At 38.9% G+C, this 25471-nt stretch overlaps 2 protein-coding genes across 3 annotated transcripts in view; one reads left to right on the top strand and one right to left on the bottom strand.

The window, feature by feature from the left end:
* LOC121635065 (lymphoid-restricted membrane protein) overlaps nt 1–8686 on the bottom strand; it is a 33384-nt gene extending 24698 nt beyond the window's left edge. For both annotated transcript variants that reach the window (XM_041978125.1, XM_041978126.1), the window contains exons 1-4: nt 8497–8686; nt 4590–5314; nt 3078–3185; nt 534–714 (exon numbers count right to left, since the gene is read on the bottom strand). In XM_041978125.1, coding sequence (XP_041834059.1) covers nt 534–714; nt 3078–3185; nt 4590–5259 — 959 coding nt within the window. In that variant the 5' untranslated portion in view covers nt 5260–5314; nt 8497–8686. The remainder of the gene's footprint in view (nt 1–533; nt 715–3077; nt 3186–4589; nt 5315–8496) is intronic.
* Nucleotides 8687–9031: 345 nt separating this feature from the next.
* On the top strand, nt 9032–19775 carry bcat1 (branched chain amino-acid transaminase 1, cytosolic). Its single transcript, XM_041977837.1, has 11 exons — nt 9032–9103; nt 9405–9460; nt 11612–11806; nt 12107–12217; nt 12311–12430; nt 12529–12689; nt 12821–12963; nt 13441–13526; nt 13764–13904; nt 14530–14604; nt 19737–19775. Exons 2-11 carry the CDS (start codon nt 9434–9436, stop codon nt 19773–19775), a joined length of 1098 nt encoding a protein of 365 aa, XP_041833771.1. The 5' UTR covers nt 9032–9103; nt 9405–9433.
* Nucleotides 19776–25471: the final 5696 nt, after the last annotated feature.

Below are 25471 nucleotides of genomic sequence, written 5' to 3' on the forward strand. Positions count from 1 at the left end.
ATTTAAGTTACTAAAAAAGAGAACTAAACACATTAAAAGAGCTCTAACTCCCAAAGATTCCCAACATTAAACCAGAGAGTCTGCATGTAGCCCATTTTTGCTATAATACTGAAACTTTTAATGCAATTAACCAAACTAAAACTTTGCCAACATCCAAACATCTCTAGACCAGGCTGTACGAGTCACTTTCCTCTAAAAGTTGCTCAATATCTTCAGCTTCTTGTGCCATGTTCATATCAATGCAGACTAAAATAAAGAAAGCACATTGTTTCAGTCCCAACTTTCTAGAAATAAGAGACATAAAAGTGACAACACTACCCTTGTGAATAAAATATATTAAAAGGCAAATTACAAATTACTATACTGATAAGACTTCACATGTTCTTCCACCAAAATATGCACACAGATCCCAAAGTCGCGTACTAGCAGTAACCCTGTCCTTTACTGAATAACTAACCCGAAGAAGCTCATTCTTATTCACAAATAAAAGGTCATCCACTTCATGACAAAAGCCCGCATCTGCCCTCAAGTACCCGTTATTGCGGCAGTCATCAATCCACTCCCTCATGACAGCATGGTAAGTGTCCAGATCGATGGAGACATCTTTGTGTTCAGGGTCCAGCATGTTGCAAAGTTCTTCCAGTCCACTGTCTTCTGAGGATCGACAGGTGGTGTGTCGCAGATAATCCACAATATGAGACACAAAAACCTTCCCTGTAAGAGGAAAGCATCAGTATTTCAGAGAAAAATCATATTTTCTTTAACACTCTAAACACTCATATGTTGTGGAAATATGTTTTGTTACAGGCAGACACTCTGCCACTGCAACTTCATTTTCATTTTAATATCATCTTACTTCATGTGTCTTTGTTAAACACATTTTTTATTACCTTATTATCTATATGGTGAGACTCCAGTATGTTCTGACATATGTTAAAATTGACAATAAAAGTCTTTGAATCTTGAAAAATATTTAAACACAGCCTCCTATTTACGTCATGCATGCCTTATCCTCCACTTTAGCTGCACAATATAGATCAGTTTAGAAAAGCAACAAAAATGTTGGTAGCACAGAAGCCTTTACCCAGACCAGAAAAAAAAACATGGTGGACACATTAATTACAAGTATAATGTCACAGCAGCCCCCAGACCGAGCAGGCAAAACCCCCGGCGTGGAGTTACAATTAAAATTAAACAGCCTTAAGAAACAATAAGAACAGCTAAGAATGAATGACTAAATAAGTAAATGAATAAACAAATAATACAGTTGAGTAAAATGAAAATAAAATAACGTGAAATGAAAATATGTAAAATAAATTAAGATCAAATAAAATTTAGTTAAAAGCTAAGCTAAAAAGGTAGGTCTTAAGCCTCTTTTTAAAAACATCAATGTTCTCTGCAGCCCTGAAGCCCTCTGGCAGACTGTTCCACAGACGAGGGCTGTAACAATAGAAAGAGGCATTGCCGTATGTCTTAGTCCTCACCCTTGGAACAACTAAAAGCCTGGTACCAGAGAACCTCAGGGTGCGCGAGCGTTCATGACTTAAATGAAGAGGACCATGAGGCTGAAGGATTGTCCAGAGGAGGACATGGTTTCCCTCTAATATTGCTGCCAAAGTTAAAAGGCACATAAGCCGTATCATTTGAGTGCTGTCTGAGCAGCTCATTACAAAATGCATTAAGGGTGTTATGGTTGCAATTCTAGAAGTAATAGACAAAGCTTTGTTGACATCAACAGTGGGGATCGCGCAAATACATTAGCAATAAGATTACCCATTTAATTACACCCACTTAATGGTAGAATTAGTTGCTACAGTGAAAGGTTAGTGCAATTAAATCTAGCTTATCCGTGTGTTGTACAGAGTTCAGATGTGGTCAGATGTCTGTCACCACGCATCTGCAAAAATTAATTCAGCTGCAGGAGGTGGATCTTGATATTTCCATAAAAGAGGGAATCCTGAAGAAATTGGACCAGTAAAATCCAGAACTTGGAGAAAAAAAATTAAATAAATAAAAATGAAATGTGAAAATAATTTGCTGGATCTTTGGACCCAGCAGCCTACTCAGGTACAATACCAGTACCAGCCATACAAGCAGCTGTCTGGAAAAACCAGAAGGTCTGACCTGTCCTTTAAACTTTCACATCAGAAAGTTCTTCTCAGCATCAGAGCTTCCTCATCAATTAATTCTCCTAAGAATGGGCAGCCATTGTTCAGGTCAGCTGTGTGTGAGGAATTCATATATTAATCTGATCACTGACAAACTGAAAGCAACCTTGCATACTGATTAGTGAATCAATCATCTCAACAACCGCAGCGATACAGACTAAGCACATCTGCGTATCTAACATCCATGTGTTCAATCTTGTATATAATTTGCTTTTATGGTGACTTTAATCGTTGATAATAGTAACAGCTAAATCATATAACTGAATGGTAATTTGTGAGCCTTCGTTTCATTTTATTGTTACATAATCAACAAAAAGCACAGACTATTTGATGGGATAAAAACATGGATTAAATTATTTTAAAATTGTATAAAAAGTCATTTCTGATGTGAATTACTCCTGACTGAGCGATGATAAATGACATTAACTATGCCTTGTGGTTAGCCTGATCAGAAGCAGGATTCCTGGACAGAATAAATCTCCATGGTAACTAATGCATTACAGCTTAAGCAAAACCAAATCAAGGTGAGGTTTCTTATGTTTTTCTGTTCAAAAGAAATTGCTACTACTACTAAGTTCAGCTAAGATAATAGCTAAATCCTATATCTCTATTGTTTTTTTTTATGTCAGCCAGTCTGTTTACACATTCTTCAACAATCCCCCACGACAAAAATAATTATTTATTTTGGGCTGCCCCTGGACCAAGTAAAAACTGACCTGGATCTTAACCTATAAGGTCCACACTTTGTACAGAAAGTAAAGGTTAACTAGAAGGAATTACTTCCACATCCTTTAGAAAACACATTAAAATAATTCACCAACAGTCTTATATTTAGCTTACTGGACAGCCATCACTTGATGGAGCAGACAATTACTATGCAAGCGTGTGGGAGTGTAAGAGTGGGCGTACCTCTGCGCTGTGTGTCACAGGCATGAAATATGGTATCGAGCAGATTCTCTTCACAGATGAGACTGATTTCTGCCATATTCTTCCTGTTTTCAGAGGCAACTGAGGGTCCTGAAGGAGCATGAATGCAACACACACACACACAAAGTCTGTATTTAACTGTGCAGCACAGCAGGCACATGACACATTTTTCTTCAGGCGCAGTAATAACTAACAGAATAACGACCAGACACATAATCTGTGAAGAATTAACATAGGAAATGTCATTTCACAGCTAAATCTAATAAGTTTTTTCTTTACATTCCATTAATCTAGCCATGAGCAAACTATTCATTTTCTTAGATCAATTTTCTCAAAAAAAAATTGAAAAGACTTCACATTTTTAACTGTATTAACGTACACCCATCAGCCATAACATTACCACTGCCTAAAACTAAATGGTTTTTCCTTCATAACCCCCAAAAGATCTCTTACAAGTCAGAGTGGACAAAGAAAGTGAAAGGGTGTCCTGGAGTGTTTGATACTGGGACTTAATAGAACTTTTGCAATAGACCTGTGGGGTGGGGTCTCTATGGTGTGGGTTTTACTTCCCACAGATGCCATAAGGTCCAATTAGATTGATAACAGAGAAGTGTGGAGGCGAGGTAAACACCTCAGACTTCTTATCTTCTTCTTGTGAGCGTTTTTTTAAAATAGTTTTATGGGGCCCACAACCGTTCTGTTGCAGGAAGATGCTGCTGAATGAAAGTGCTATTGCCACATGGGAGCTATAACTGGTCTCCATAATTTTTAGGTAAGTGGTGATATAAGTAACATCCCTGTGAATGCCAAGGTGCAGGTTCTCTTAAATCAGGGGTGCCCAAGTCCGGTCCTCGAGATCTACCATCCTGCAACTTTTAGATGCAACCCTTCTCCAACACACCTGAATCAAATGACTGGCTCGTTACCAGGCCTCTGCAGAGCTGAATGACCTGCAGATGACATCTGATTCAAGGGTGTTGGAGAAGGGTTGCATCTAAAAGTTGCAGGATGGTAGATCTCGAGGACCGAACTTGGGCACCCCTGTCTTAAATGAATATTTCATTCTTACATGTGCAGTGTTACTCACTTTACCTGGCAGTGGCTTTAGAGTTGTAGCTGATCAATCGTGCACTCTTTTGTGGAGATTTTAATGCTGGTATAAACATTTATCCAAGTTTAGAAAGACAAGTAACATTTTATTTGCCCGTTTCATTAAGCAGCTCTATTTTTCTACAGCTTTATCAGCATTTTTTGCTATATCTCTGCAGCAAATCCTAGGACTCCTTATTTGAAAGAAAAAAGGATAATAAATGCTTCGCTCTGAAGACATAAAACCCTAAAGATTAAATCTTCAAGTTTAATAATTAAACTTATAAATATTCAAGTCTTCTTGCAAACACAAAAAAAATTGCATGAGGCTTATCAGCTCACAAGTTAACTTCTTCTTTTTTTTGCCAGCCAGCCAGCAGTTCAAAAAAGAAGCCTGAATCCTACCTTCATCCCCCATGGAAAGCCTTTTCACCACCAGAGCTGGGTAAGTTAGCTCACACTCATTTGAATTTGTTGCATCTGCAGAGCAAAACTTGAGATTGTAGGAGATGGTGCTGTAGCTCGGGGTGAAGGTATGAGACAGAGGTGGGCTTGTGCTTGTTCTGTCACTTTCAGACTGTACTGAGTGAGGTCCTCGTGTGAATGTGAAAAAGGTGGAGTCCTTAGACTGTCCTGCTGGTGTTGAACAATGTCTCTGCCATGTCTTAATTTGCCTTAAATCTGTCCCATCAGCACTTTTCCTCTCTCCTAGAGTGCTTGTAATAGTGTATGTGACGTTCACTGGGGTGGAAGGGCTGCATGTGGGGGTTGAGAGAGGGAAAGATGGATCCAGGCCACTCCTTGGGGAAGCTGCCGAGCTTGGCATCCCCATCCCTCTCTCTCTCTCCTTCACCTTCTCCCCCTTGTCTCTATGAAGGGCCCCCTTCTTCAGGATGGTTTCCAGGTTGTGCCTGAGGCCACACTGCGGGCTTTCGTAACTGCTGGAAGAAAGTTTGGGAATTTGGAAAGGTGAATTGGGTTCTCGGTCACCACGCCACTGAATGGTCTGAAGTTTGCGGCAGATGCTGTCCACGGGATTGTGACGACGTGAAGGCTGAGAAGAATAATAGTTCATGCTGCTGATGGCAGGGCCGCAGATCTGGCTTCCTGACTAGAGGAGAGGCTAAAGTCTGAGAGAAGAAGAAAAGAAAATATTTATTTACATCATTGAGTTTAAAAAAACCCACAAAAGAACATTGTTATATAAAATAAAACAAAGTCAGTAGTACGTTTAAACTGTACACATGTATTACTGTTGACTCTTAATTGAACCAACAGTTTTGAAGCAGAAAATGAGCTAATGGAAGTTTAGTGGAAATACAGTGACAATTTTTTAGAAGATACTCCTTGTTATTTTTTTTATTAACATAAATATGGAAGCTAAGTTATCACTTCAGGCATCAGATGGCATTTTAGTGCTTCGAAGATTTCAAGAGAGTTCTGGTGAGGAAAAAAAAAGAAAGATCATATTTATCCAATTTATTGGCTCTTCACTGGCTCCCTATAAAATCCAGAATAGAATTTAAAATTATTTTCTATATACTAATAAGCTTTTCTTGACCAAGCTCCACTGTATCTTTAAGATCTCATAGATCCATGTTTTCCCAAAAGAGCTCTTTGTTCTCAGACTGCAGGTTTACTTGTGGTTCCTAATGTTAGTAAATGTAGAATGGGAGCCAGAACCTTCAACTATCAGGCCCCTTTCTTATGGAACCAGCTCTCTGTTTGGGTTTGGGAAGGAGACACATTTGCTACCTGGCTTAATTATGGTACTACTGACCTCTTTGTCCTGCCCCCACCCCCCACAAAAAAAAGTTGCCACCCAAAAAAATTACATGCTTATATTTTGTTGGACTGCCTTTAGTTTTGATTGCAGCAGCATTCGCTATGGCATCGATAAGCTTCTGCAATATCACAAGATTTATTTTCATCCAAGGTTGCATTCATTTTGTTTTTTAAACAAGATCATGTATTAATGATGGGAGAGTCCAGCCACTACAGAAAGCCTTCTTCAGCACATCCCAAATATTCTCACTGGAGTCAGATCTGAATTCTGTGGTGGTCAATCAATGTGCGAAAATTATGTCTTCTGCTCCCTGAACCACTTTTTTACAATTTGAGCCTTTGAATCCTGACATTGTTATTTTGAAATATGCTTGTGCCATCAGGGAAGAAAAAAACACCCATTGATGGAATAACCTGCTCATTAAGTATATTCAGCTGTTCTTTATTTATTTATTTATTTATTTTTAACTTGTCCTGTCCAGCATTGTAGCAAACAGAATGATGGTCTGGCTGCCAAACAAATTTGATTTTCCAAAGGAAGCTTTATGGTATAAAGCTCCTCTTGATGATCAGTTTTTTTTTTCTTAATTTAAATATATTTTATCTTATTCATTTTGAATTATGGAATTTATATAATTTTGCTGGACCTGACTGGAGGGGACAGAAAAATGGAGAGTAATGAAGAAAAGTCAAAAGGAAAGTAGAAAAAAAAAGGATTAGGAGACAAAGATACAGTAGATAAAAGGCAACGACCCTTCAATTTAACCTAACACCAGACAACCAACTCCTACACTGGTACATAAACACAACAGAATTTTTTTTACAGCTTTTACAATTAAACTAAGTTAACAATCATCAGTCAGCTTAGTTTAAAAATAACCAAGACAGCAACAACAACATCACAACAATAATCAAGTACCAAAGACTCACACACACACACAAAAGCCAACGAAATAACCAAAAACACAAGTATCTTAGTGTATAAATCCATTGGACAACTCAGTGACTGTGTCAGCATGCAGCATATGAAAAATCAGGAGTGAGCAGAGTGATGGTACAAATGCAACCATGCCTCTACGGAGGCTAGAGGCTGGCTAGGGCAGCCCAGAGACCCAGGCAATCAGCAGCAATCACAGAGCATGAAACCCAAGCCACCCCACCATGAAGACTACCCCGGACGCACCCCAAGGGCAGCAGAGGAAGGCCCCAGCTGCGGTCACAGGGCACAGGCCCAAACAGGCCATGATCAGCAGCCACCGACCCTGCCAGACACCGGCCATTCAAGGTGGCCAGAGCGAAGGGCCCCAAGAGCCTCCCCCCCAAGAAGAGGGCCTGCACCATGCCCAGGAGGACCAGCCCCCCAAGACAACCATCCGGCACGGACCAGCACCCACCCCAATTCTCCAACCGCACACCCTGGGAACCAGGGTACCATCTACCACTCCTCCCCAGCCCCCCACTCTCCCACTTCCACCCACTGACCTCATTCTTTGGACACATAGTGTTGCTGAAGCTAGACCTGACCAACTGCTGCAACCCCAGACTGTAGGCACTAGGCATGATGGCTGCATCACACCATCTGCCTCTCATCTTACCCTGATGCTCCCATCCCTCTGGAACAGGGTAAATCTGGACTCATTAGACCACATGACCTTCTTCCATTGCTCCAGGGTCCAGTCTTTATGCTCTCTAGCAAAATGAAGCCTTGTTCTCTGGTTAGCCTCACTGATTAGTGGTTTTCTTATGGCTACGCAGCTGTTTAGTCCCGATCCTTTGAGTTCTCGTCACATTGTGCATGTGGAAATGTTCGTATTTTCACTATTACACAAAACCCTGAGTTCTACTGTTGTTTTTCTTCAATTTGATTTTACCAAATGTTAAAGAGATCACTGATCACAATCTTTCAGGATTTGTTTCCAACCACATTTGTTCCCGGAAGAGGAGAGGTCCCCACTATCCATCCAGTTTTTAATAATGCGTTGGACAGTCTTAATGTTAGTAGTTTCTGCATCTCATAAGATTTTTTTTCTCTGCTTGATTCATGCCAATAATTTGACCATTCTTAAACAGACTAACGTCTTTTCCACAACAAGGGCATATGTTCTATATGTCTTTAATCATGGTTGTTAAAGAAATGAGAATCTACTCATTGCATCACTTGGGGTTAAATTACTTGTTGCCAGCTAAAAGATACTCGCCCGTGCAGTAATTTTCCAATAGGAGTTTAAATTCTGCATTTACCTTCAGGGCAGCAGGTGTACAAACTCAACTTATTATTACTATTTTTTTAGGAACGGGAAAAAGACACATTTTTTCATCGAATTTGCTAAATAAACAACCAAGTAAGTTTTAAAAGGATTTAGAAAACAACATTGACCAATGCGACCACACTACATGGACATTTTAATGTTTTTCGAGAGTCGAACCCACATGTGTCCACCTAATCACCAAGAAAACAAAACATACTAAACTAAAATAATCATAAAATGATTTTAATAATTAAATAATAAACGCAAAACAAACATACCTTATGTGGAACTCGCTGTTATTCTCCTCGTTTCTCAGTTTTGTCAACAGTTTTGTTAACTCATTAATCTCAAGAACGCAAATGTCCACGATGAAATGTTTGTCCAGACTTATAACGTCAGCACGTGCCCAGGTGGTGTCTTCTCGGTGCTCGAGACGCTCTGAATTAAAACCTATGCTGGAGCTTCTGACTGGGGAAAATGAGCCAGCATCCCCTCCCTGTGGCTAGAGGACGATATGACACCCGAAAAAAATATTCTGTATTTATTTATTTACTCATTTATTTATTTATGGCCATTGTACGGGCAGAAACCTTGACTTTGAATCAACGATATTTTAGCCTACTCTGTAGTATGTCGACGTAGCTACAGCTCTCCACTCAAAACTAACAGAAAATCTCCCACATCATAATACTAAGAAGGAACATACGAATTTAAAATAAGCCAAAAGGTCAAACCAAATTGGTTAATGTGATTTTTGGTGCCACTGCAATACAATGACAACAGTGGTTTCCATCTGGGTGGGCAGTAAGAGGTTTAATTAAAGGCTCAAATCCCGTTGTAGCTCATCACAGCGCCCTCGGGTCAGACGTCTTTTCTCCTCTGAAGGTAAACTTTATAGTAGTACATTGTGGCATGTGTTGGTTGTTTAACATTAGTATGAGCATACACAATAAATAGCGTGTGTTAAAAAGACAAATTAGTGATACATTTAATGTACATAGACATTATCCTTCATTAAGTCATAATCTTAGCTCTGACAGTATTCACCTTACACCAGGAATTTAAAATATAGGCTAATTTATGAGGTTTCATATCATTGTCAGTATCAACTAAATTCAAATTATTTCTAATTTCTTTCTATGACATCGTATCACTGTATAGCTCAGAATGATTAATTTATTCACAGAGAAACATCCACCTTTGGTCACCATCCCAATGGCTGACAGCATACAAAGCTTTAAGGTAATACAACCAGTAATATGTCTATGTTGGAATGCTGTATATATTATACATAAAACAAGTCTGTGTAAAGGCCACTGCCTAAATTATGAATAGGACTCCAGGTCACTTACCCTCAATAACTGCTCCAAGTGTAGCATCTTGACTGTTTCTGGGTTTCTTGACTCTTAAAAATCCCCCTTTTTGCTCCACATGGAAGATCGACTTGCCTTTATGCTACCAAGAGCGGTTGCTGTGGGGCCTTAAAAACCACAGTCAGCAGCGTTTCTGTTCAGAAATATGAAACTAACCCAAAGACATGACAGCGCTTGAAGAATTCTGCTTGTTGTTAAAGATTTGATTTAGCTCTCAGTTTCAACTTCAACACAGTGAAATCCATCCTGCTGCCCTGTTGTTACAGGTGAGGATGGAGGGGGGGTTTTCAGTGTCCACTCTGGTACTTGTCCTCCTCTTGCTCCTGCGCAGCCTGGTCAGCAGAATCCACTTTCCCAGCTCACGCTAAGTAGCTGCAGCTTTGCTTGTTTTCTGACCCTGAACGTCTGAGCAGTAGACAGCAGGTTCAGACAGAGATTAGAGTGGACATGTGCAGACATGCACACACACACACACACATACACACACAGACACACACACTCCCAAGAAGAAGTGTTGGCTTTTGTTTTTTAAGTTTGTGTCCATACTTTTAAATGAGAAGCAGCATTATTGCTATAGTAATTTCCTCTTGGTGCCCTATTATTATTAAACTACTATTTAAATGTTATATTGAACCTGTTTTACACCACTTTGATTAGTACATAAATACATATCACATATGAATGAAGTGAACTTCATCCTTCCCCCTCCTTTCACTACTCTCTTATACAGTCACTGTGTTCATATTTTAGCCATATAAACCCAGTCAAACTCCACTGGCACTGTTCGGGAATTATAAGTGATGCAGGTAACAGTGAAAAAGGATTATGGCTCATTCGTAGAACAGAAAGCTCTGTCACTGCTCCATGACTCCCAGGCCTGTAGTGGTCATCTTACCAGGTGAGAGGTCAAAATAGTTGTGAAATGAAACAATGAGTGTGTTTAAGTGTCTGTAGATTTACTAAAACATGAGAAATCACAACAAAGTAAATGTGAGTTTTAAAAAAGTTAGAGAAAAGATTGTTACTCTGACAGATTTCTCTGTACTGTAGTGTAATCTGGGATTATAGTGCAAGCAACGTTCTGCACCAGGAGGGAGGAGATGAAGGGCTGGTCTAATCCGAACAGATAACTGACTGCTGGGCAGCTGGAAGTGTCTCTTTAAAAGAGGGATCACATGATTTAGTCTTGGTGAACAGCAGGAAAGGACAGCTACTCCAACTGTCTTTGTTTTTTCTCTCTTTCTCACATCATAAATCTCACACGTCCCTCAGCTTGTCACTACTGTAGCCTGATTGATAACACATCCTGTGCTATTCTGCTGTTGTATTATTTGAAAAAAAAATGATGACAAAAGACAATTGAAAATGAACTGGAGACAATTATTAAATCATGTGGAAAAGAGATTTGTTCAGAGATAATGTCATCTGTCCTCTGTAAAAAAGAAAAAAAAATGTAGAGTTACAGATAAAGTTGAGACGAATTGGAACAAGGATAAAACAATAATAAACCATTTATACAGTGTTTTTTCTCGTCAAAATCGTTAAATTTGCTGCCTGGAACAGATTCCCTAAAGGTTTAAAAAATGTAAAACTTTAACAACTTTATTTTGTTTCTTCTCACAGCAAATGTAAGAAACGTTCTGCATTGAAATGTTTAAGGTGTTATTTTTTTTCACTCGTTCTTGCTGCAAATACATCCTGTAGTGTGCAGCTATATTAAGTCACTTTTGTTGTATTTTTTTCCCTTTCAAAATTCTCCACATATTCTCTATATGAGACAAGTCAGCAGTGCATGCAGAAGTCCAGCACCCACATCCTCTTCTTCCTCAGTCATGACTTAGTAATGTGTACAGAATGTGGTTTTACATTGTCCTACTGACAAATCATGGACGTTTTATGGATTTGATGGTATATGAAGCAAATTTTTTAAGTGTGCCAGTTGGAATATAGTAAAACAAATTAAAATGTTGACATTCACCTGACAAGTTTTTCCTTTCTTTGTTCTGTGTTTTTATACCAGGCAGCTGACCTGGTCATCCAGCTGTCCTCTGCTCCTAAGGCTAAACCCAATGTTGTTGACTTTGGGACGGTCTTCACAGACCACATGCTGACCATAGAGTGGAGTGCAGCTGAGGGGTGGCAGGCTCCACTCATCGGGACATTTGGAAACCTGTCACTCCACCCAGCCTGTTCATCACTGCATTATGGCATTCAGGTGTACAGGCACTCAGAAGTAGCAGCATTAATGTACTTCTATAAGATGTTCTACATCCATACTACCATGTTCTTGAGTTTAAACAGCCAAGAATGTTGACTAAACACTGATACGGTTTATCTGGTTATCACTGGAGTTTAAATGTTTGTTGGAAAGTGATTAAAGACAAATAATGAAGGGATCATCTTCAGTGAACAGGGTTTATGAAAAAGCATGATTGTTCAGTTTCAGATTTTATCCTCACAGATTTGGTTAGCATCATTTTATTTGATGTTTTCAACATTTTTCCCTTTGTGCCAGTTGTTTGAAGGCTTAAAAGTGTACCGTGGTGATGACGGTCAACTACGCCTCTTCAGACCAATGCTAAACATGAACCGCATGGCAAACTCTGCAAGGAGAGCATGTCTACCTGTAAGATGGACACAAAGCAAAGACGATAGCTTAGTCAACACTGATGACCACATAATTATCTCCCACTGTCTTTTGCCTTGTTCTCACCTCCAGGCCTTTGATCAGTCAGAGTTACTGGAGTGTATCAGGAGGTTGGTAGAAGTGGACCAGGACTGGGTACCTCACTCAGACTCAGCCAGTCTGTACATAAGACCAACATTTATTAGCACTGAAGTAAGAAAAATCTTGGAGTGCTGCAGTTTTTTGAGGAACTGGCAGGTTTCAAAATGTTTAAAGAGCTTTCTTTTTTCCCCTTCATGTGACCGTGATAGCCCTCTCTGGGTGTTAAGAAGCCTGCCCGTGCCTTGCTGTATGTGATTTTGTGTCAAGCTGGCTCATATTTCAACACTGAGCTAGGAGCCCTGTCTCTGTGGGCCGACCCAAAGTATACACGGGCTTGGAAAGGAGGAACTGGAGACTGCAAGATGGGAGGGTACTGTATTTGCTGGTTTAAAATCTGTTCATAATTTTTCATTTAAAGATAAGTTTTAAAAATATATAAAATACACTAAATATACTGTACTCTAAATAATGTCAAACAAATAATTGTTCTTTATTCTGCAGAAACTATGGATGCTCTCTTTTTGCTCAGTATGAGGCAATGGATTATGGATGCCAGCAGGTGCTGTGGCTGTATGGAGAGGATCACCAAATAACTGAGGCAGGAACCATGAACATATTCCTGCACTGGATCAATGAGGATGGGGGTTAGTGCACATCTGTATGGCAATGACTGGACCAGAAACATTTTCATTTTAGCACAGTGTGCATATGTTAGATATTATGGTTAAATGTTATCTAAATACTTTATATATATATATATATATATATATATATATATATATATATATATATATATATACAGGGAGCGAGAGACAGACAGACAGACAGACCGACAGACAGACCGACAGACAAACAGACAGACAGACAGACAGACAGATAGATAGATAGATAGATAGATAGATAGATAGATAGACAGACAGACAGACAGACAGACAGACAGACAGATAGACAGACCGACAGACAGACAGAAAGACCGACAGACGGACAGACGGACAGACAGACAGATAGACAGACAGCTAGATAGATAGATAGATAGATAGATAGATAGATAGATAGATAGATAGATAGATAGATAGATAGATAGATAGATGTAATGTATGAAAAAATGTTTTTTTTTTCAGAGGAGGAACTAGCAACTCCACCACTGGATGGCATCATTCTCCCAGGTGTCACCCGACAGAGCATACTGGAACTTACCAGAAAATGGGTTAGAAAGATTAACCATGTGGTCAAAAATCAGTATTGGTTTAATAACATGTTAATAGTTATCTCCTTCAATCATGCATCATCATTCTGCTTTTTCATTTTACATCTGATAAGACAAAAAAAAAAAAAAAAAAAAAAAAAAAAACAACAGTAGAAGCACTGTAAAATATCAGTGATGACACATCTTTAAAAGTCAACATGGACATTTACAATTTCTAAAATTTTTGTTATTTTCAAGGTTGAGTTTAAAGTGACAGAGCGCTACCTCACCATGGGTCAGTTTTGCCTTGCCCTGGAGCAGCAGCGTATCAAAGAAATGTTTGGCTCCGGCACTGCCTGCATGATCTGCCCCATCGGAAACATTGTCTACCAGGGAGAGGTACGAAAGAAAAGCAGGCAAATTTACTTTTTGCACAAATGGGTGACAAATTAGAGGAAAACCTTGAACGGAACCTCCTGCAAAAAGATTTGCTGGCTCGGCGTTGTAACAAAAGAATCTCTGGAAATCCACATATTTTCCTAGACTGATTATTATTTTTTTTAAAATGTATTTAAAAAATTCTTTATATTTCTGTCACCAAGAAAATGCAGAATTTGGATTTTTAAACAGTAATGAATAAAAGAATCTGCTTCAACATAACATAAAGAAAGAAAACATTTAGTTATATGGTAATATATATATATATATATATATATATATATATATATATATATATATATATATACATAATATTGTTTATTTAAATAATTTTTTGAAAAATTACTTTTGATAAATTAGCTGAATAATTCTCAGGCTTTATAAGGGTTATTGCTTTGATTTATGACACTAACAGTCTCTTGTGACCACTTGAATAGTTTTCTTCCAACCACCAGAGCCCTGTGGCTTCTTATTTTAATATCATATTGTTTTACTTAATATTCAGCATGTTCTCCTTATTTGTTCTGTAAAGGAGATTAAATTATTACAATCTTTATAATTAAATTAATTAAATTGTGTGTTTTAGAGCTTGCACATTCCCTGTCAGGATGATCAACCACTGCTGACTTCACGGATTGCAAAAGAACTAACAGATATACAGGTTGGTATATACACACACACACACACACACACACACACACACACACACACACACACACACACACACACACACACACACACACACACACACACACACACACAGGGAGGGATACACTCAGGCTTACAGAAGCATACCCCAGCTTAGCAACAGCTGGTTGAACACCTGTGTTCTTTACACTCCTCTCACCTTCAGGATTCTGCCTCTGTGTATTAATATGTTGCTCCGATGTCTCCTGCAAGGTGTCAAACTTGGTTTAACAGCGTTTTAGAAAATACTAATCCAAGTGGAGGTGAGGTACTGGCAATGCAGAAAACAGGTTGTACTGGGAGAGAGAAAAAAAAGTTAATGCCACTCAACTGAATAACTATAGATGGAAAAACCCAACATCCATATTTTATAATCATCTTGCATCTGCATGATTGCATTGCAGCACTAGTTATCATGCTACTCAACAAAATAAAATTATCAAGATATTACTTTTTGAATACCACCCCCCCTCCCATTGGTTCTTATTTGTTGCACACTTACTGAGTACATCAGTTTTCTGCAAGAACATAAGTGAGATATGTTATTAGGGACTGAGTAATGACTTGCTAATATTATATGTGGCCCAAGCTACAAAAATGTCATAAAGTACTGCAGATTTATTCAGATTCATAATGTTTTATGCCAAAGGCCTGATTTGTGTTAACGAGTGTGTTATGTATTGCCGTGCCGTGAATCTATTAGTAGACACATAAACATTGAATGTGATAGTTTTTTTTCTCAGTTTTACTCAGAAATAACCTCATATGGTTGTGTTTCCAAAACATATAAACACACAGGGCACAGTGTAGGCTTCTCACTAGTTGTATCTTTCAAAACTGTAGCTTGTGGTCTGTCCCCAGAGGTAAATTTTCCATCAAACTGTGGTTGTTCATGTCAAAAGTAGGTCCTATATATTACGCCAAAGTCAAATTGTTACAGAAGAAGCTACAAATGCAACCAAAAGAGAAAATTAAAGACACTTAAAGACCTAAAGTTAGAAAGCCTTTAGCAAAGGCTTGTAATGCTGCATGTCCTACTAATTAAAGCAAAAGCCCTAGCATGGAAATAAAGCATTACACGTGGATTTCAGTGGAGTACGTGAACTGTGGAAACACATGCAATGTTTGAACTTCTATTATATTTTATATCACATTTTTCAGAAAATTTGGACTATGAATTAGACATTTTAAGCCAATTTAACAAGCACAACCTTTTTGCAAAACAAAAAAAATTATTTGTGATAGATTCACCTTCTTAGGCATAACTTCTTGTTTTATTGCAAATAAGCAGATTTCAACTTAGCGCTTTTGTTTTTACTAGCTGTTTGATTTGGGTTAGACATCTACAATATCTGGGTATGTTTAATGATCAAAAACTCCTTGCTTTGCTGGACTAGCTCAAGGAAAACATGAATATATTCACAATGTTGGCCTAGCACTTCCCCATTTTCTCATTTTTTAAAACTTTATTAATAACAAATAAACAAATAAAGTTCAGAGACTGCAAAACATGTTTTTCTGTTGCCTCCATGATATAGCAAAAATAATATCTTTAATGAACTGACAAGAGAACAAAACTGAAGGTCCTGCTGGTGCATTGAATTCTAATGCACGTAACCCAGAACAGACAGGTAAATGGCAACATGGCAAGAAATAACCAAAGCAAAAATAACTGGAACCAATGAGCACAAATCACAAGAATATCTGGCAGTGAACAGTGAAAACCAAGGAGTGTAAAAACTTGGCAACTAGATAAAGAGAGTCAAAGCAGGTGAGCTCATTAAAGATGAGGAGCAGGTGTGAAGAGTAGCAAGCCGAGACAATGACAATTGGCAAAGTTGGGTAAGTGAAAAAAAGAGAGAAAATGGTCTAAAAGAGAAAAAAATCTTGCAAAGTTGAGGCAAGATACAAAGAACTAAGGCAAAAGGTTACACAAACCATGACACTTAAGGTCTGCAATTTTATGTTGCGAGTTTACTGATGACTGTGGAACAAGTGTAACATTAACGTAAAGGGCATTATGAGCTGACACACTACAAATGCCTAGTCTATATACTGCGTATGTTTTAATACACTCACTGATACTTCTGAACAAAATCTTAAGACCATGGTAGAAGTACAAGAATTCACATTTTGAGCTGGTGGGATTGTAACCAAGTTCTAAGAAGAACTTTAAAATGCAAGAAGAAACCCCAAAATATTAATTTCAGCATGCTCCATACAACTGTTTTTAGGAAACTGGTGGGAATTTTTCATGTGGTGAAAATGGCTTCACAAGAGCATTCACCATCTGGAACTGATGTCTGTTCTTGCAAACTTTCCTCAATGTGATTTAAATTAGGAGAACAACCAGGATGGTCCAAAAGAGTGGCATTACACTCTTGGAAGAAGTCCTTATTCAGGCAGGTGTTGTGCACTGCAGCATTGTCCTGTTAGAAGATCCAACCATAACTGCATAGGTAGGGCTCTCAGTCAAGAGGGATGCCTGCTGCAGCATCTCCACATAACCGGCAGCAGTTTCATACCCTTGCATAACCTGAACCTCCATTGTTCCATTAAAGGAAAACACACCACAGGCTTTGATGGATCCTCCTCCACTGTGCTGTGTAGAAAACATCTCCAGTGGGATCTCCTTGTCATACATTAACATTGGAATCCATCAGGACCATTTAGGTAAAAGTCTTTCTCACCAGAGAATAAAATTACTCAACCTTTCAGCACCTTGTGTTTGGAGCTTCCTTGCACAGTCTAAACAGGCAAGTTTGTGGCATTGGAGGAGATGTGACCTTTAAAGACATTTTTTAGCTCTTAAAGCCTTTTCTTTTACAAATGCAGTGATATGGTCATTGTGCTGCAGTCAGCATCAGTGAGAGCCTTAATTTGGTTGAGGAATGGTCTCTGTCTTCCTGGATTCTCTGACTCAGTGCAGCTGAAAATATTTGGGTATGCTACTTGACCTTTTTGTCCCATAACCCTCAGGTTTTTTAAAGAAACTCAAAATTACTGTCTTATTCCGTTCAACCTCGGCAGCAGTGGTGCATTGCTAGAGGCCCTGCTTGTGCAGCTCAACAACCCTGCCCTGTTTAAATACAGAATAGGTCATGACAATATGAATGCAAAAATCAGATTTTTGCACAGTGTTGGCTTTTTAAGGGATTGATCTTAAACTTTTGATCAACAGATAAACAGTATGAGTTTAAATGCTCTCTATGCAATGTTACTCGGTTCTGTTTCATTTTTGTACATTTTGAAACTCTACTTGCAATCTGGTTCCTTGTACTTTCCCCCCTGGTCTCAAGATTTTGTTCAGGAGTGTGCATTACTTATTGAGAATCTGTAGTTCCACTATTTCTCTCCATGCTGTGTCTTCCTTGGTGTGGTCAAGGTTTGAGCTAGAAGACACATGACAAGGTTTTGGCTGCCTTAACTCAACCTGATTTCCTTCTTTATATGAATTCCATAAGCTACACTTATCTCATTTAGATTTGATCCACCATTTTTAGATTGTTTTGGTTCGCTTACAGCTTAGCCAACATTATACTGATCAACACATCATTCATGCTAAATTCCTGTAAGATGGTTATGAAAGTAGGTTGTAGCAGCAATCACACTCCACTTTCATCATAATATGACACAATGACAAATTGTACCATCAAAGATATCACCTTGACTTTTCTACATTGGTTACCATTCATCTGGGACTGGCTATTCCCAGCTTTAAACCTGCATTCTTTTAAATGGCCAAAAGAGGGTGACTTCTTCACAAAGAAACTTGTAGAAGAGGAGAACTACTCTACTTCTGTAAGCATTTTCCTAAGATCTTAATGTTAAGCCACTTATTTAGATTCTTTAGTACATCATTATTGTTATTTTGTGCATTATGATACCATTTGAAATTAAATATATAATAAGTTATGCTTGAGGGTAACTTTTGATTGACACATGACTCTCAAGAGACTGGAACCAAAACCTCACATATCAGCAAATACATTTTCCATCTTCTTTAGCTTAATAATTACCTCTAAACTCTTAGTTTACATGCATATCTCTTAAACTATTCTTTTCGTTTGTTTTCTTGTCCTATGTATTATTTTCTTGGTTTTCTGTCTGAGGCAGGCATGTGTACTCTCTTCATTATCCAAGACTTGTATGCATGCTCGATAAAGGGTGGGCTCTAAATGCTGCATCTTCAAATGTGATAACATCTTCCATTGTCCGAAGTACTTCAGAGAGTAAGCTGCAGAGAGCGACAGTTGCTGGCCTAATGCTGGAGTATGGAGAGTTGGAGATAGGGGCAAGACGTACTCCTGAATTCTGTCATTAAGCTTGTTGTAATTGCACAAACCCAATTATTGCCTCAGCCTTTTGTGATCTTCAAAGCCAAGATGCTGCAAATGAGGCCATGAACAAGTGAGAGAGGAGGCAGAAGAAGATTTGTGGGGGAGAAGGGGGGGCAGCAAAGCTTAATAAACAATAAAATCGACAAAATGCTGGAAAATGCTGCGCTCCTTCCGCAATGTTGTTAAATCTGTTGATATTTCATTTGAAGAAAAGCAATTCAGTGCCCCCTCACACACACACACACACACACACACACATGCACAGTCCTCCTCCCATTTCTCCTGAAGACAACATTGTGCAACAAACAAACGAGTGGTCTGAGGCAGCAGATGAAAGATGGGTTTACTAAGTCGCCTTGCTGTTCTTCTTTCAAGTTAATTAGAAATCACATTCTTTTGTTTCCCCTTCGCAGGCGTTTATTTACTTTCTCACTTCAACCATTAGAACAAATTTGCAACATGAGACACAAATAATTGGATTTGTCTCCTCGGCTGTCATGGATTGGGGAGCATTATGTTTTGATTTTTATTATAGTTCCTTCTTTTCTGTTGTGTTTAGTTCTGCTGGTGACTTGAGTTTGCAGATTTGCTCACAGATATTTGTGTTAATTTTTTCATTTGTATTTTGCTCGCAATTAAGCATTAGACGGCGGGAAAGTTTAGTGCTTAGTGGTTTAAGTTTTTTATTTATTTATTTGCCTGTTTTTAATTGCTTGGACTTGAAAGTTGTTAATGTAACCTTTGCGCAACCTTTGTTTTCTTACAGTATGGTCGCTCACCTAGCAACTGGACCTTCCTGGTGTAGGACTGAATAAGGAGCTTGAAATTACCTGTGTGACATAATGATTTAATATAAAAGATGACCAAATCATCATACTATATGCAGTTATAAGAAAACATAGTGCAATAATTTGACTCTAAGAGCAATATACAAGAACTTAAGATGTTGTCACACCACATTACATTTTATGAAACCTAAATTAAAGACAAACACACAGCTCTCTAAAGTACGTAGGCTGATGTCCCATGCAATACAGCACAATAATTTACAGTAACTCAGTCACCATGACTGCTCATTTTACTTTTTGCTTACTTTTACACTGACATGCAAGGGGGAGCTGTAGCTTTGAGACAAAATGCAAAAGACAAAACTTTACAGTTTTAATATACAGTACATGTAAGAATTGCAAAACTGCTGGAAGGGGACTTCAACTTTTGGCCCTGGTTCATTCATTTTAAAAAGATGCAATAAATCTAATTTTAGAGAGTATTTTAGAGGTGGACCTTTTTTTCTTCCGAGAAGCCAATCTTACAACTTTTGCTTAACAAGAATGAGAGTGGAGAGAAGGAAAAAAGAAATAAAGAAACAGTAGAGAGAAAGCAACAGCATCAACTCTACAGCCTAAACAGAGAAACCAGACAACCAGCTGGTTAACAAAGTTCACAGAAAACAGTGTTTTTAGATAAAACAAAGCAGACAATCATCAGGATTGCCTATAAGTAGACAAACATGAGAAAAACATGAATAACAACAACAGCAGCAGCAACAAGCAGTATATAAAACATAACTGCACCTATTGGTGATTAAACATGCAGGACAAAACCATAACTGTATGAGCATGTCAGTGAGTGTAAGTCCAAAATATAAAGAATGAATTGTGTTCAACAATGAGACTGATTGTGCAAATATGCCCCTTGAAGATCATAAGCACAGAAAGAGGGCAAGACCCAGGTAAAGAGCACAACACCCAGCCAGCACATCACAGAGATGACCACCTACCTACCCACAACACAGCAGAGGAAGGCTCCAGCCAGAGCCTCCAAGGCCATGGACCAGGGAAACTGGGACGAAAGCTGCCGATGTCATTGAGTAACAGTAACCAAGGAATAAACTGAGTGCAGGGCCTGATAAGCCCCAGAACCATCCACCCCCCGACAGAGGAACCACCTGACACCCAGGAAGCCCGGGCCACCCTAGACATCCACCAGTTGTGGGTCAGCACCCACCCAATGCCCCAGCCAAGCACCCGTGGACAAGGATGCTCCCAATCGTCTTTTCTGACCTCCTCCCACACTAGGTGGTGCCCAGCAAACAGGGGTGGAAGACCTCTCCACCCCCCACTCCTCAACTTACTGTTTTTTTTTTTGTTTTTTTTTTTGGAGTCTGTTTTATAAGCAGTTAAAATTAAGGGGCAGTGACATGATAGTTAATTTGTTGGTCTTGTTTGACTGCTGTAGTAAATGTGTAAAAGCATATAAAACAGGGATCTCAAACTCTGGTCATTGAAGGCTACTATCCTGCAGGTTTCTTCAAATAATTTATGTGTAGAACTTCACAACAGAATGTTGGAGCAGGGAAGCATCTAAAACCTACAGGACATTGGTCAGAGATTCCCGACATACAACAAAGACAATATCCATCAATTGTTTTCACTATATTTCACTATATTTTGTTCAAGAAAAGCATGTGTACATTCACATGTCTGTATGCTTTGTCCCATTTTGTTTATCTTGAGGAAACAGATTGTGATGTCTGTTAAAAATTAGGCTTTGCTTCTACTCAGTAGCCTATTGTTGAAAGTTTGAAGCCATGGAAGTAAAGTTTTATGACTCTGGCGGTACATTCAGGATCATTATCATACTGAAATATTAATTTGGAACCAAGTGAAACCTCCCTGATGTATGATAGATCTAAACTGCCTTAAAATCGGTACAGCAGTATGGTATACAGCACATGTGTTCCAACAAATATGAAACAATTTTCTTCATATATAATGAGGGGGGTGGGGGGGGGGGGGGGGTATTTGTTCCCAGCTTTATTGATCAAACCTGACATCCTGCAGTCATTGCATTGAATTGTGGGACAGATATTGCCTTTGGATGTCAAAAAGACCTCTGGAAACTAAGTCCAGAATCCTCTCAGGTGTCAGAGCCAGGCTCTCCAGAGACAATTCCACAATCCTTTATGATGCGGTGGAAAAGCGTTCTACACACACACATGTGCATGCACAGACACACACACTTAGAGAACCTGGAACAGAACCAAAGCCATCAGCATAATGGAGTCATAACAGTAAGCCATCAAACTGGAGAGCACTTGGCTGTTTGTACATACACACATACAAGTACCCACAAACACACACATATGCGCTCAACATAATTCAGGATATACAGCATTATTTAAAAAAATGTGGAGGTAAGTAATATTCACAATTAAACTAACACCCCATTAATCCTGTTTTTATCTGTGAATACCTTGAAAGTGTGTACATGTGTGTGTGCTTGTAAGGGGAAGCCCAGTCGTGTGCTGGTAGAATTCAGTCTCTTCGTGGAAACAACTCATTTTGGCAGCAGCTCCTTACTTGTGTGCAATGGCACAGCTGGTGTGGCACTAAAGCCAGTCTATTGCACTCACACACACATACACACACACACACACACACACACACACACACACACACACACACACACACACACACACACACACACACACACACACACACATACAACCACACTGAGTCTTGAAAATGCCAAACATCATCTAGCCTGCTTGATCTAAGCCACCTTGAATATTTTAGACCTCTCTCCTTTCCTTTATTTTGCCTCTATTGCAATTAAATGCTAACAACAATTTGTTCAATAATCATTAGTTATGGATTAGCTTCTAAAGCTCTGGAATTCTTGCCCACAGGGACCATTAAAATTACATCTAATCTAATTTAAATATTATCTAGACAGGTGATTATGTTGGGGCATGTTGGATGCTTTAATCAGAAACTGTCATGGGAGCATCAAACAGCAAATAAGAACGGATTTTTCAGCATTATTAACCTTGACTTGACAAGTGTTTTTGGAAAAGTATCATGAAGACTGATTAAATAAACAAACATGCTGGTAATTTAGAGGAGTACAGTGAACTTTCTGTATTCATCATTTCTCACAAGCATTGCTGCTTTCCAATTGTGATTCACAATGGTGTACATATCTCTTACCTATATGTCCAAACATACCAATATTTAAACATGTGTGTCAGTGTCAGCTCAAATCCTTGAGCTTTGTTATCATTAAGAGTTCAGATATGTTGCCAAAGTATCTCTCGTCTGCTCAGCTCATATGCTCCCTAGCTCCTCCAATTGTCTTTCCTCCGTCTGCCCCCCCTCGTCAACCAGCCTAACCCCACCACCACTCTACCCTCCATCACTGAAACCAGGGACCCTATCAGGCCGCTCCCATTCAGCCTTAAGAAGGGGATGATGTTTTAATTGTCACTTCTCGTTAAGGCGGCTGTGACATTCAAGCAGAGACAGAGGGGAAGCAGTGGGCATAATCAAGGGAAATTAAGAGAAAGAGAGAGGGAAGGAGAAAGAGAGAGATATGGCACCCATTCAGCCACTAAGAGTGGTATTTGGCTCAGAGCAGTGTGCCTCCCTCTCTTCCCTTTGCTCTCTCTCACCCGGTCAGGGCATGATCTGATTTGACAAGCGCAGTGGTGTCATATTGAGTTTGTCCAATTTGAAATTCTAATTAATGAACTCGGCGCCACTTTGTGTTTTTGTCGTTGTTGTGTTCTTGCTCTTGTTCTTCTCCCTGTTCTCGGGTCAGTTTGTCTTCTATTTGTCTTTTCTTTAACTTTTCTCCTTCCCCCGCTCTTCCAGTCTCCTTTAATCTGGATGGCATGGCCACAACGCCGATTGCTCTGGGTGATTTTGTAGTCTCACAGTACACCAGATGATATCAGTGGCTTTAGGTCACTCTGTGCGTTTATAGTAATTTTGTTTGTTTGCATTTGTCTCTTACAGAATCTTAATTAGGAAATAAAAAGAGAAGCAATGACTCCTGATTGCTGATGCTGAAGGGCAGATGAGAGGTCATTTTCCAGAACTTTACACATTTAATCTTCACTTTACATGATGGAAAATCTTTCCATTCGTTACATACAAATTATTTCAAATGTTAGACCACCACAAAGTTACAATACTAACAAACAAATTAAAGGAATTATTCAACAAATTTTTATAAAACAACATTTCAGAATATCTGAACTTCTCTTTTTCTTATTTGTGAAGTTTCTTTAAAAATTATTTTGATCATCTGCTAATTTGGAAACATTTCAGTGCTGTGTGAGTTTACAAAAGGCCAAAATTACAAAGCTCATTCTATGCCAATTTTTAAGTGAAGTATTTGTGTTTCAGTATTTAGTTAGAATTAAAACTGTCTACATAGATATTGTGAGTATATTCGGTTTTTGCGGAGGAAATTGTGTTTCTGGATCAGGTTCTGTTTAACTCTACATTCAGAAAGAGAAAATTTACCCACTTGTGGTTTGTTGGTTGTGGTGGAGACATCACGTATGTAGATGAAAATGTCTCACCCTTGCATCTGCACAACCTGCTTCTTCTAACTGAAGCTGTACTGTCGTGATGTAGAGTAGAAAAGGAAACAGAAAAATGTCAGGTCTTTTCTCTCCAGCTGGTGGTGCTCTCCGCCTACAAACCGTACACCTTAACACAGATGTGCTCCACGGAGGGGACAGATCTGTGAAAAGGGAGAGGAAGTGAGTTTTGGAGGCCCGCCAATCATGATGAAAAACCACTGCAGAACGAATCTATTTCCATGGCCATCTTAATCCATGAACACAACGGTGGCATCATTTAATCACAAAATCATCATCAATGCTATCACCATCATCCTCTTCTCCCTCCCTCACCTCCCCCTCAGCTGCATTAATAAAATATGTATTTTCTTTCTTTTTTTTATTTTATTTTTTGTAAATAAGAGCTCATGATTAAGAGCAGATTAGCGCGCCTTCAGTTGGACAGACAGGCCGTGATGGGTTTTGTTAACACGAGAGTAACACTGGGTGTCAGTTGTGCGCGTCTGACATTACATCATCATTATCCTCCTGCCGCTCATGTTATCGCTCATGGCTTAGAGTTTTAGGGGACTTTTTAACAGCAGCACTGCTTAAGAGCTTAGAGTGGATGGATGGATAGATGGATGGATGAAGATCAGCCACATTCACACACATATGCACAGAGAGATCAGTGTCACTCACACAGCTTCTGCACCAAAGCCTGATTTGCTTTGTGGTAAAAGCTGTTTTTTTTTCTCACCAGCGTTGTAATGGAGATGCTCCACTGTCACGCAGCACTTGTTTTGAACAGGAGAAAATCAGCCATTTTGCCATGTGCTCAGGTACTACTCACTCATTACTTAAAAGATGCAATGCAATTTTATTAAGCTGTATACGTATTGATGGTTAGAGAATTAGAGTTTGAATGCTGTAAACAAAATAGACCACTTTAAGTGCTTAAATTCTTATCAGTAGCAGTCCTATCAGGGAGGCCTTAGACTGACCCCAAATTCTTCCTGCAGCCTAAATCCATGGAAGCATTGTAAATACTCACCAGGATAATTAAAACAACCTTTCCTTTACCACCAGAGAGTAAGCACCTTTTAAAATGGTAGTTGCATCAAATATTGATTTAGTTTAAGGCTTTT

This window comes from Melanotaenia boesemani, chromosome 23, assembly GCF_017639745.1.
Source record: "Melanotaenia boesemani isolate fMelBoe1 chromosome 23, fMelBoe1.pri, whole genome shotgun sequence".
Taxonomy (NCBI): Eukaryota; Metazoa; Chordata; class Actinopteri; order Atheriniformes; family Melanotaeniidae; genus Melanotaenia; species Melanotaenia boesemani.